General features: G+C 41.2%; 1 protein-coding gene across 1 annotated transcript in view; it reads right to left on the bottom strand.

Annotated features, from left to right (window-relative positions):
- Nucleotides 1-1,665: 1,665 nt before the first annotated feature.
- Nucleotides 1,666-12,887, bottom strand: part of LOC148105756 (peroxisomal acyl-coenzyme A oxidase 3-like) — a 33,088-nt gene continuing 21,866 nt past the window's right edge. Inside the window, exons 13-19 of the mRNA XM_087837839.1 lie at nucleotides 10,583-10,705; nucleotides 10,359-10,472; nucleotides 8,558-8,673; nucleotides 5,876-6,050; nucleotides 5,729-5,796; nucleotides 2,396-2,482; nucleotides 1,666-2,192 (exon numbers count right to left, since the gene is read on the bottom strand). Of these exons, the coding sequence (XP_087693965.1) occupies nucleotides 2,073-2,192; nucleotides 2,396-2,482; nucleotides 5,729-5,796; nucleotides 5,876-6,050; nucleotides 8,558-8,673; nucleotides 10,359-10,472; nucleotides 10,583-10,705 (803 nt within the window). The 3' untranslated portion in view covers nucleotides 1,666-2,072. The remainder of the gene's footprint in view (nucleotides 2,193-2,395; nucleotides 2,483-5,728; nucleotides 5,797-5,875; nucleotides 6,051-8,557; nucleotides 8,674-10,358; nucleotides 10,473-10,582; nucleotides 10,706-12,887) is intronic.

Genomic DNA, 12,887 nt, shown 5'->3' with positions numbered 1-12,887 from the left:
AAAGCGACACCGTCAGCCAAATCATAAAAGCAAATTTTACAGGAAAAAGAAGCTAAAGTAGAAAAGGAAAGAAAAGAGCTGGAGATAAAAACAGCTGTAACAGTATCTAATGCTTAATTTTAGCTTTAACTACTATTAAAGCAGTTGTTATAGCTGGTGGCTAGAAGCTACTAGTGAAAGGGTTTCGTATTTCAGAGCATCTGTTTGTGATGGAAGGATCGAGAACCTAAGAATCTCTTACTTACCAGCAGCCAAACAAAACAATGACATTTAACGCCCAAAGATTAACTGGCATAGCTACTCAGCAACAAACAAATCAAATTTGAACCATTAGAGAGAAAAAATACTCAATGTTACATCTGTGAAATGGTTATCTACAGCTACTCTTAGTACCATTGATGTTAAGTTAGACTCTTTTTCTCCAATCGATCTTTCTGAGTTATCTTCAATAATTACTTCCTCCAAACCATCAACGTGTCTTTTAGACCCCATTCCTACAAAACTGCTCAAAGAAGTCCTGCCATTAATTAATTCTTCGATCTTAAATATGATCAACCTATCTCTAATAATCGGCTATGTACCACAGGCCTTCAAGCTGGCTGTAGTTAAACCTTTACTCAAAAAGCATCTCTAGACCCAGCAGTCTTAGCTAATTATAGGCCAATCTCCAACCTTCCTTTCATATCAAAGATCCTTGAAAGAGTAGTTGTCAAACAGCTAACAGATCATCTGCAGAGGAATGGTTTATTTGAAGAGTTTCAGTCAGGTTTCAGAGTTCATCACAGCACAGACACAGCTTTTTTTTAACAGTGCTATGATATATATTATAGCACTGTTTATACTGTTTAATTATACTATATTTGCTCTTCTTTATACATTTATATAAATGTATGTATATTTATACTATATTTTGCATATTTGTCACACTTCAGATGTTCCAGATCAAACACATTTTAATATTAGACAGTAAAGATCCAAGAAAATGCAGCTGTTAATTAATAGCATTTATTAAAGGGAAAAAGCTAAACTTACCTAAGCCTGTGTAAATAAAATAAAATAAAATAAAATAATTGCCCCAAGTAACTGTTTGTGCTGTCAGTCAATGGCTGTGAGTCTTTCACCTTACTGTGGAGGAGCTTTTGTATACTTAGGTCTAGTCTTCTTTGCAATGACACAAAATAAATGAAGAAATCAGCCACCCTGGAGTGTTTTCCAGCTCAAAGCCTCAGATTTCAGTCTAGACTTTGGCCAAAATCGTTTTTTCGGTCGTTTGCAGGTGGACTTGCCGGCGTGTTTCAGATCATAGTCCTGTTGAATAGCCAGAGTGCATCTGAGCCTCAGAGCAGGAACTGATGGCCCAACGTTCTGCTCTTTGTTAGAGAGCAAAACTCATGTTTTTGCTGCATGAAGTGACAAAACCAATCAGGCTTCAGGGTTTTTTTCTCTTAATTAAATTGTCATTTAAAAACTGTATTTTAAAAAAATAAAAGCTTCTTATTGGGTAAAATTCATATGAGCAAAGGGTGAAAATGACTGTTTTCGTACAGAAGATACGCCACATTTTATTTGGTGATATATACACATGTATATACTGTGTAATGCATCTTTCTATATCTAGTTATAGTGATACATGTACACAAGTCTGTGTGTAGATCTACAAATATGATGAAAAAACAGCATATCGACATTTCTGGTGTGAAGTTAGAAAAACTGGACGCAGAGACGGTTAAACTACAAAAATATTCCAGCTATCAACCAACAATGATGCTACCAGAAATGCTGAAGCATGTCGAGGTCTTAGGGCTGCAACTAATCTTAATTATTGTTGAGTAGCACACAGTTTTCTTAAAGTTTAAGCACTCGTGTGCAACTAAATGAGAATGAAAATGTCGGTGTGTGGAGCAGAGGATTCATGAAAGCTTGTTGAAATCTCGAGTGTCACAGTTTGTAAAGTTTTTAATGGGCTTGTTCAACATTTCCTAACATTTCAAGTCTGTGTAAATGTCAAGTTTTACACAAACGTCAGGCACTGGACAGACGTGCAGAGATCCTTTGCAGAGCACGACTGGGTTTTAGAGTTTTGGCCGCAGAGATCCAAGCACAGGTTTGTCTGAGCAGAACTCCTTCCACCAGGATGGACGCTCCAGCACTTTGCTGCCCTGCATCATTGTGGACCACAGGTGGTTGTAAATCTGCAGGAAGAGGACAAAGGAAAAGTGTTTCTTCACTTATTTAACACGGATTCTTACGCTTATTATCTGAAGGGTCCTGACATTACTTGTGTTGCGATGCAGCCAAATATAAATAAAAGTGAAATGTTTCAATGTCCTTGAAATTTGACGGACAGCAACGTTTTTACGATACAACTGGATTTTCTGTCTTTGTATGCGTTTACTTGTCCATCAGCGCAGCCAATAGGTGAGTTGAGGATGAAATCAGTGGGTGCCAGGACGTCCACTAAGGCTACTGCATCATCCTTTAGCTGTGAGAGAGACAGAGCAGATTTTACAGTCAGGTCAAGCCATCATTTCTTCAATGTCTTTCTGTTCTATGAAGACATTCCCAAAGTACAGGAGAGCACAAGTGAGACGGATAACAACAATAGAGATTGAAAATGTGACGTCATTCAAGGGTAAAACCACAAAGAATTCTGGGAACTCGTGGCAAGAGGTACTGGCGCACGCAGGCTTTCAATTGAAATCAGTTACACAGCGATAAAAAGAAACACAAAAAACTGTCAAGAAGCTGTTGTATTATTAACTGCAATAGCCGGTCGCATGACAGCCACGGGAAGCCGACGGGTAAAGAGATCGTTTTTTTATCGGATTACGTCGTTGAAGAGAAATTATTCGAGCCATGTTTCTGAAGTAAAAAGAGGCGACAGATGGCCTGGATTGCAGCCATTCAAAGACCAAATATAACGTCTGTCAGGGGTCGCGGAGTGGAGGCGAGGAAGAAGGAACCCAAACGCAGGACTCGCAGGTAGGTGAAGCTGGGTGATTTATTGTCGATGGAGTGAACACACAGAACAGAGGAAGGACATGGCTGGCTGGACGACTGACTGAATGAATGAATGAAGGACGGACGGACTGACTGGCTGACCGAACACAGGCGGAAACAACAACAACATAACCTCAATAACACGACAAAGAACGAGTAGAAAAAGAAGACTTAAATACACAGACTGATGAGGATGATAATGAGAGACCGGTGAGTACACAGCTGAACATAATCTGGCTAATGGCACGAGACGAGCTGACACAGGAACAAACAGGAAGTGAAACAGGCAGTGGCAAAATAAACTGAACACGAACAAAACTGAAAGCACTGGGTCGATGACCCAGGAACCCTGACAACGTCCCAGAACACTCCAGCTCACAGGTTAGTCTGTTCCAAGCATTTCCACAAAGGTCAGTGTTTTGTAGTGTTTTGTACTTCTGTTGTAGTTAATACGTCATTTTTCATAACATAATTGGTGATATAGGTTACAAGCAAGTCTGGCGCTGAACAGAAATTGTGGCGCTATGCTATCACTAATTGCCCAGTACGATTACAGCATACAATATTATTGTCACTGCTACATTTCTGTAATGCGAACCAGAAATTATTTCCACTACTAATTAATTACCGTTGAGCTCAAAGGTCCTATTAATAAACGGTTAACGAATGTGTATTTATGAAGATGATTTGTGAGACTGGTAAACTTATGATACATACGATGGTCTTTCGTTCTACACGGTGCATTTCATGGTCCTGTACCCATCCGTCGGTAAACTGTACCTGGGCTTGTTGCAGTGACCTGAAGTTACTGAACTTCATGAGTGTATGCACTCACTCCAAGAACCGTATAATATTAAATATGAGCGTGGTGAAAGTTGGGCAGCACGCTAACGTATTTTGTCCACTCTGTGTGCTCGTAAGGGTATAACCCTTTCACTCCTTTGATTTTTTCCTCGTATCTTTTCTTTGCCTTTTCATCAAGTCTGTCTTTGTACGGACAGGAATTGTTCTCCTTCGTTTTGTACATAACTTTTTTGGGGGGCAAAGAAAAAGCAAGAAGGTATTGGAACCGGAGAATGAACGTTTTGCGGTGCTGCAAATGCTTGCATTTGATGCGGTACTTAGATTGTTTTGCCACGAGTTACCGGCATGCAATGCGCGAAAGTCACGTGGTCTGTCAATCTCTATAAAAAGGCGCTGTTAGACCATACGAGTCAGTGTATAATAGGGCTGCCACAAACGATTATTTTGATAGTCAACTAGTCACCGATTATTTTTGCGATTAGTCGACTAATCAGATCATCATCCATTTTGACATAAAACCTACAGCTTATTCCACCAGCAGCATCTGCTCTTATATAACTATCATTAGCTTACAGCTTTAAGTGTTTAAGGTATGTGCTAACTAACAATAAAGACAAGATGATAGTTTATTGAATTTAAATGAAATTTGCAGATTGTTTCGGTGAAGTTTAATAAACTCCTTGCTATCTAAAATATAACGGGACACCGGAGTATATTCTCAAGCATCTCACACTTCTGATAATCAGCTGTCTGCTTGACGTTTATTCAGCTGTGTAAAAACTATAACTTTAATCTCAGCCAAACCGATTTACTCAGGAACAAATGAAACACTAAAAAGAGCCAAACAATAACATTTTAAGTTATCTAAGTGAGGTATATATATTTAACCTGACTAGCAAAAGATGGCGGTGGGTTTGAAAACGGGAGTCCGGTGTTTTCACGGCTCTAGTGAGCCGGCTAGCTATCGAGCTAGTGGGTAACAGACGTCTCCGAAAACGTCGGAGCGCTTTTGAAAATATGTGGTGTCTTGATAAACTGAGCAGATATTTGAGGTTTACACAGCTACATTCTCGCCTGAAAATATGTTAAACGTTTATTTTATAACCCAGAAAGAATAATAAGAGTAACATTAAAACTAACTAGCTGCCGCCATTGTTGGAAACTGAGCTGGGCTGCGCTATGAATTCTGGGACAGAGCTACTTCTTCTTCGGGGTTTAACGGCAGCTGGTATCCTTTTACATGCAGTGCTGCCATCTTCTGTTTCAGTCCGTTATTACACTCTTAAATCCTACTACTTATTCCTGCGTCTTTTGGGATCTTACAAAGCTTCAAACGAGGCATCGACTATTAAATCAGTCGTCGACGATTTTGATAGTCGACGTAATCGTGACTAGACGACTAATCGTGGCAGCCCTAGTGTATAACTACATGGTCCAAACGATGGATGGAGCCACTTTGAGGTCACCGACAGATTCTGAAGCTTTGAGTTTTTTCGCTGTCTTTGTGTTCAGAAATCAAATGTTGTGAATCGCAAATCTGACCCAGGATACTTCTTCCTTCTCCGGTGGACATGTTAATCAACATGTGGACACGCCCTGAAGCATACCCGACTTTTGACTTTCATGGTACCAAAATAGTCAAATGTCAAGTTTAAGATCAATGTGTAAGATTATCTGCTTTACTCTGTCAAAGGAGCCACTCGTGTGTTTTTATTCTCATCTCTTAACTCATAAATACAAACAGCTGAACAAAGAACAAAAACACGACAGTAGAAATGCACACGTGTGCTTGTTACAGCAACCACATGTGTAATTGCTTTGATAATTAGTGAAGCTGTGCCCTATACAGAGGAATGTATATGCATTTCTATATACTTGAGCAAATTCCTGTATATCTGCCATAAACTGATCCTTTCTCGTGTACCTGGGAGCAGAGAGTGAGGATTGCCATCTGGACCAGCTCAGCAGGCTCATGTCCACTCCAGTAATTACCTAGAAACAACAACACTGTGTTACCACATCACTACGATGAAGATTTCTCCGTGTATACAGCATCGAGCCCACTACATACCCTGGTACAGTGTCGCCATGTGGCTGCTGAGGCTCCACAGCCCATACAAGCCACAAAGTTTCCTTAATACTGGTCTGAGACCAGCTGGTGTGTCCTGATTAGTGGTCAGCTCATGAAATCTCTGCAGGCAGGTGTGCTCAATGTAGGCCATGGCCAGTGACCTGCAGTAGTAAACCTGTACACAGACGTTTACATTTAAGTACACTGAAGACATAAAAACACAGAAACAGCTGATTTGTAATCTAACCATGTGCTCGTGTTCTGGACGTGTCAATCTGCAGGCCCACAAAACTCCTCTACAGGAAGATGATTTATTTACTGGGTTAGACTCAGAGGATCAGAGGTTTAGACTTTTTAAAAAGTCAAAATCAGAGTTTAACTGGAGCCAGTGTGGGTAAGGGGCCTTACCTACTACCTGCTCACCCTGGTATGAAGAAACCTGACCAGCCTAAATCAGATGCTATCAGTCCCATCTGTTAGCAGTAGCTGCCCACTTGTTATTTCTGGGATGATTTTAGTAGCCTGGACAGCAAGGAAAGATTATTTTTTATTATTATGGCTAAGGTAACCTGTATTTGTCCCACTAAAGAATAATATTCAGACTTCTACGTTTACTGTTTCACCAAAGATGAAAAAGTGAATGTTCACTATTAGCACTAACAGAATAACAATCAAATCACCTAAACTTATTATACTATACTAACCAATCTGCTCTGAGCTAATGCTGACTCTCTTATGTTTGGTAACAAGAGGTTGGAGAAAGGATGAGCACAGAACGATCCTGTTATTCCAGGCCGAGGATAATCACCCGACAGGAAAGCTCCTGGACGTGTGATGCAAATCAAAAATCCTTCTGAATTAAGCTTTTAGCACGGAACAAATGAGCAGACGAAAAGCCACAAATGAGAAAATCACTTCACAGGTCGGACTGCAGCTCCCCCTCTGCTGCTGCGATGTTCAGCTGTGACCGTCTGAGATCTTCTGAACTGCTCATCTGACAGAAGATAAAAGGGAAGAAGCTCAAATCTATTTTACCCCCCACTTTGGTACCTGCTCACCCTTTCTCCCCCCTCTCTCCCCCCTCTCTCCTACTGGGCGTCACATCTTTGCATGTTGACCATCCAACCATGTAACCATCAGTGTCCACCCACATTTCTCTACTTCTCTCTGACTCTGAGATTTAACACAGAGTTTAAACATCTTTGCTTTTCTCAGCAGAATTCAAGTTCACATCACATTCAGTCACATTCGGCTTCATGTTTCACTCAGTTTATTCTAATTAGATCTGTGTAATTTCACATGAACATTTCTGTAACATGAACATCAACTCAAATACAGAGTAATACTTTCTTTTACTTTTAAAACTCTGTTAGGTTATTTATTTATTATTTGTTTATTTCAGGCACGTTCTTGTTGCCTAAAATAAACTTCTCTGTAAGTCAGACGCTCTCTGACGTTAGTGTGTCGCTTTCAACCTCATTCTGCACCCCACACACACACACACACACACACACACACACACACACACACACACACACACACACACACACACACACAGGGTACTCAGCTCTCAGTGAGGTCTGTTATTAGAATCACTGGTATTGTAATTTCTGATTCATTGTACTGGTAAACGTAGACATTTGTATTTATTTATGTATGTATTTAATATGTGACACACACCAAACTCAAGCATTAGATATTTCAAACTACATTTCTTATTTATATACTGATCAAACTTATATTTTGATTTATATTTGATTAAGAACAAAAACGCTTTATTAGGAAATATGCTAGCCCTGCGATGGACTGGCAACCTGTCTGGGGTGTACCCCGCCTCTCTCCCTGTGGCAGCTTGGATAGACTCCACCCCCCCACCACCCTGATAAGGATAATTGGAGGAGATGGATGGATATTAGGACATAGAGAAAAGCCCTGTTGTCTTTATTAGGACCTCAGGTCACATGACAGAAGCAACGGATAGTGGAGGAAACTGTGCTGACTGCAGACAGTAATGGGGGGCATTTCATCAGGTTTCTGTTGACAGTGTACATATTGTGTTCTGTGGGTGTGGACTGTCCAGAGAAACAAAGACATTCATTGTGGAAAGAGATGTTGACAAATGTCACATTTCAGACATTATCAAGCACACTGACTGCTTCACTACTGACTGATCCATGGATCGAGGAATCAGGGAAGCTGTTTGGTTTCTCTAACTTTTGGTGCAGTATATACAGTACTGCAGATACAGGCTAATGTCTGCATCGTGGTGCTGCACAGCCTGCTATGAATATTTCTGACCTGATCTGTTTACTATGATTTACATCCTGCGTAGACGATATAAGGTTGGAGTGGACAGACAAATCTTAGAGTGTTCATACTCTTTTCCCCGGACCATAAAAGCTTCCTGCTGACTGAGAGGTCCATCACTGACAGCAGCACAGGCTGTAACAGGTCATCTCAAATACTGGGTTCATGCCAGTCTGGAGTAAGTTTGTCTCAGAGTTCGTCTCAGTTCGATGAATCCAAATCAAACGACCTTTAGCTCAGTCTGATTTGGATAAAAAGCATCAAGTTTCTGTCCAAACTTCAGCCAGTGAAGCTGCAGATGATGCTGAATCAGAATCAGATGTTTGGATGTGAAGTTGGTGTATGTGTGTGTCTGCACACAGTCATTGGTCTTACTTGGCAGTTGTTACGGGCTTCAAAGTCATCGTTGCCCAACGCTCGCTCTTGTTCCAGCTTCTTCTGACTCTCCTCCAGCAGGAAACACACAAGCCACTTATAGGCTGCCAAAGGCACTGACAGACAAGGGGGAGGATGTTAGCTACACTGGAAAGGTTTCAATAATATAGTCTGTAGTCACGCTGAACCAGTCACATCAGAAAGGCAGATACATTTACTATTATAAATCACAATCAGGCAGCTTACAGTGCAGAGAAGCAGACACATGCGGCTCTATCAGTTCCCCTTTTTATTTATGTTCCTTTTTTCTTAAATGTTCCCCACCTCCCCTCCTTTGTAATCACATCGATGGTGTTGGATTAGGACCAGCGTGCAGTGTGGGGTCGTCTCAGACCCACAGCAGAGGGCTGAGAAAGACAACTGACCCCAGATCCTGAGGAGGGAGCCTGTTTCTTACTGGGAAATGAACTTAACTGATATTTTTGTGTTGGTGGTAAAGTTTGTCAAATTTGCTCAATTAAACTGTTTAACTTTAAACAAAACGTAAACAACAGATCACAATCAGACTGCATTTGTTCATTTAATGTAAAGCTGGATATCAGGGCTAAGTAGAGCTGGGCGATAGAACGATAACGATATGTATTGCGAAATAACTTTTCCTCGATAGAAAAGTTAAACTATTGCAATAGGCCTCACCGCTCTTGTCCTCTTTAAAAAAAAAAACAAAAAAAAAAACAAAGAACACCCAATCCAAATTAAGTAGCGCAGAGCCGAACCAATCACAGCCGCAGCGTCACGTCATGTGACTTGTTACGTACAGCACAAGTGCCAAGCCGAACATGTGTATTTGTTTGGGAAGCAGCCAGCCGCCGTGCCGCCCGGGTAATGGAGGAAATGAGTGTGCCGACTAGAGAAAGATCAACCGAGAGCTTGACCGAAGGTTACCGAAGAGAAAACAGATGACGGTTCCAATGCCGGAGAGATTGTCGAACGGAAGAGCCAAAGAAGTTCTGTAGTGTGAAGGTATTTCTGATATTTCAAGTCTGACAAAAACAGAGTAGCGCGCACTGTAAATTGTGCCGAAAGCAAGTCTGGAAATACAATAAAGCTAATTCGTCATTTGGCTTTTGTCAGAATAAAGTAACTGTTAAAACTGTTTGAAAAGCTCAGCTATACAACAAGGAGAGATTGAGAATTTCCTTTTAGTTCTCAGTTTATTTGATATTGTCAAAAGTTAGTCAATTTTGTCTGTTCTTCTGTAAAACAAACTAAGATTTATTTTTAGAATTAATATTTTGTTTCTAAGTGGAATTGACAATTTAGTCTGTTTTGTTTGTTCTATTTTGAAACTTAAACGCTTTAGCGGCTGCCTTTTGTGTCGTTTGCAATATTTGCCTTTATTTATCTGAAAAAGTCTCATGTTCCTTAAGTACATCTACCCTGTTGAACTTATTATGGGAAATAAATATTTAAATCAAAACAAGCTGCTGATTATTTCACATTTTACTTGTGAGCAACGGCACATTTAAATCTTACAAATATAGTAATATATATCGTTATCGCCTGAAATGAAAAAAATATATTGTGATATGAAAAAAAATCTAATATCGCCCAGCTCTAGGGCTAAGTGACTAAAATTCACTATCCTCTCGTTTGTGGAACATATTGAAAATTATACGTTTACCTCATTTGCAAATCTCGCTCTGTTTTAAAAGGTTTAGTTTATAAGAGGATCTGAAAGGAAGAAATTCCACTATCTCATGTAACAGTTGATTTGAAGCTGTAGCAGAAAGTAACGTACCTGCAGAATCCACACAGTCGTCCACTGTGAGTGCAGTGAACCTGCTTTTGAGGATCTCCTGAGACTCCTCCAGAAAGTCCACGGTGTGAAAGGGAGACTCGATCCGCACACCATCTGACCCCCCATAACCAAACACCAAAGAGTGAAGCGTTAGTGACTGACCCAGCCCATTTTTTGACCTTTACTGCAGGTATTTATAATCTATTGGTGAACAGAGGACTGACCACGCTGTTTTGCATGGAGCCAGGAGAGCAAATAGCTGCTGGTCTGTTGCAGCAGTACGTTGTTGTCTCCTTCATATGTGCAGTTTGGGTCATTGTCATCACGCAGATCACCCAGCCGATTCACTGAAATAAAAAAGGAAACACTGACGTATACATACAGTACTGTGCACAAGTGTTAGGCAGGTGTGAAAAATGCTGCAAACAAAAAAGCTTTCAGAAATATAAATGATGTTTTATTGGCCCCAAATGTATTCTGCAGCAGGACAACGAGCCCAAACACACAGCCGGTCATGAAGAGCTATCTTCAGCGTAAAGAAGAACAAGTAGTACTGGATGGTCCGGCCCCCACAGAGCCCTGATCTCAACATCATCGAGTGTGTCTGGGATTACAGACAGAAGCATGTGAGGAAGCACAGAAGACCTGTGCTTAGTTCTCGGAGATGTTTGGAACGACCTACCAGCAGAGTTCCTTTAAAAACTGTGTGTGGACATAGAAGGCAAAGGATGGTCCCACCAAAGATGTGATTTAGCTCGCTCTCTCTCGATACCTACTGCAACCATTACCGATCTACACCACAGCAGCAGTGATCAGTGAGATGCTTGGCTACAAGCTCAACAGCCTCCATAGAGGAGGAGACTAGAGGCTAAGATCAAGGTAGCACAGAGGGACGTTAGCCAACTATCGGAGCTGCAGAAAGGTGCAACAAAGAAGGTGCCTAACAAGTACAGCAAGCTGTCCATTCCCGAGGCCTTAGAAACTGCCAAGCAACGACTCACAGCCTTGACCAGCCAAGGAGGTTCACCAGAGAGATAGAAGGCAGGAGGATAAACCAGCTGTTCTCTACAGAACCATCCGAGGAGTTCTCTCAGTGACACGAGAACAATGTTGCTACAAAAATGGTGAGAAAAAGCCAATTAACAGTGGAAGAAAGACAGACCATCATAACACTTAAAAATATAGGTCTTTCCTACAGAAACATTTCAAAGAAAGGCAGTGAATCGATTCCTTCACCATCCAAAGGCACTCAAACTGTGACAGGAAGAGGTCTGGCAGACACAAAGACACTGAATCAGAGGACAAGTTTCTGAGAGTTAACAGCTTGTGTGATGGCGGATCACAGATCAACAGCTTCAAGCGTAATAGCGGTCGTAGTGAGCAAGTCTCAGCTTCAGCTGTGAAGAGAAGACTTCGAGCTGCAGGTTTGACAGGACGAGCTGCAGAAAGAAAGCCAGACGTCAGACTGAGGCTTGTCTGGGCCATGAAATGCTACCATTGGACTACTGAAGACAGGAAGAAGGTGTTATGGACTGATGGATCAACATTTGAAATCTTCGGTTCGTCACGCAGGATCTTTGTACGCCGTCGAGTAGGTGAAAGCTCCACAGTGTGTGGCATCAACTGTCGAACATGGAGGAGGAAGTGTGATGGTCTGGGGCCGTTTGCTGATCCAGGGTCAGTGACGTGTACAGAGTGAGAGGCTCCCTGAACCAAACTTTAACTTTACTGGCAACCAATGAAGAGAAGCTAAAACTGGAGTGATATGTGACCTGCTGTTTGTGCCAGTTAAAAGTCTTGCTGCAGCATTCTGCACAGTCTAAAGAAACAAGTAAAGAGACTTTTACAATAATCCAAACAGGACGAAATAAAAGCATGAAGAATCATCTCAAGATCCTTAGATCAGGGGTCTCGAACTCCAGGCCTCGAGGGCCGGTGTCCTGCAGGTTTTAGATCTCACCCTGGGTCAACACACCTGAATCACATGATTAGTTCATTACCAGACCTCTGGGGAACTTCAAGAAATCTTGAGGAGGTCTTTTAACCATTTAAATCAGCTGTGTTGGATCAAGGACAACTTAAACCTGCAGGACACCGGCCCTCGAGGCCTGGAGTTGGACACTCCTGCTTTAGATGATAAAAACGGCTCTGAACCAGCCGTTTGGAGTGATGCTCTATTGTTGAATATGACAGTGAGGTTTCTGAGGTTCGATTTAACAGAAAAGTTTAAGAAACTGATATGCTGTCTAATACTGAAATCATATGATTGGGAGCAATAATCAAATTATTAATATTTTCATTCATCCAAAGACAAACATTTAAACATAGGATAGTAGATTTTTCCAGAGTTACACTGACTGCTGAAGGATGAAACATTTGAGTCCACATCACTAAGTTTAAATCAGCATCAAACATGGCAGAGAACCTTTCAGCAGCATCCTGGTTTATAATTCGTCTTGGAATAAAATGACAAAATAAAAAATATGCAGCTGTGGTCACTCACATGGAAACCCTCCACACAAACAGCAA

The sequence above is a fragment of the Neolamprologus brichardi genome, chromosome 3 (assembly GCF_056152115.1).
Source record: "Neolamprologus brichardi isolate AB-2024 chromosome 3, ASM5615211v1, whole genome shotgun sequence".
NCBI lineage: Eukaryota > Metazoa > Chordata > Actinopteri > Cichliformes > Cichlidae > Neolamprologus > Neolamprologus brichardi.
The sequence above is the reverse complement of the archived record's forward strand: the minus strand, read 5'-3'. Positions and strand labels throughout refer to the sequence as shown.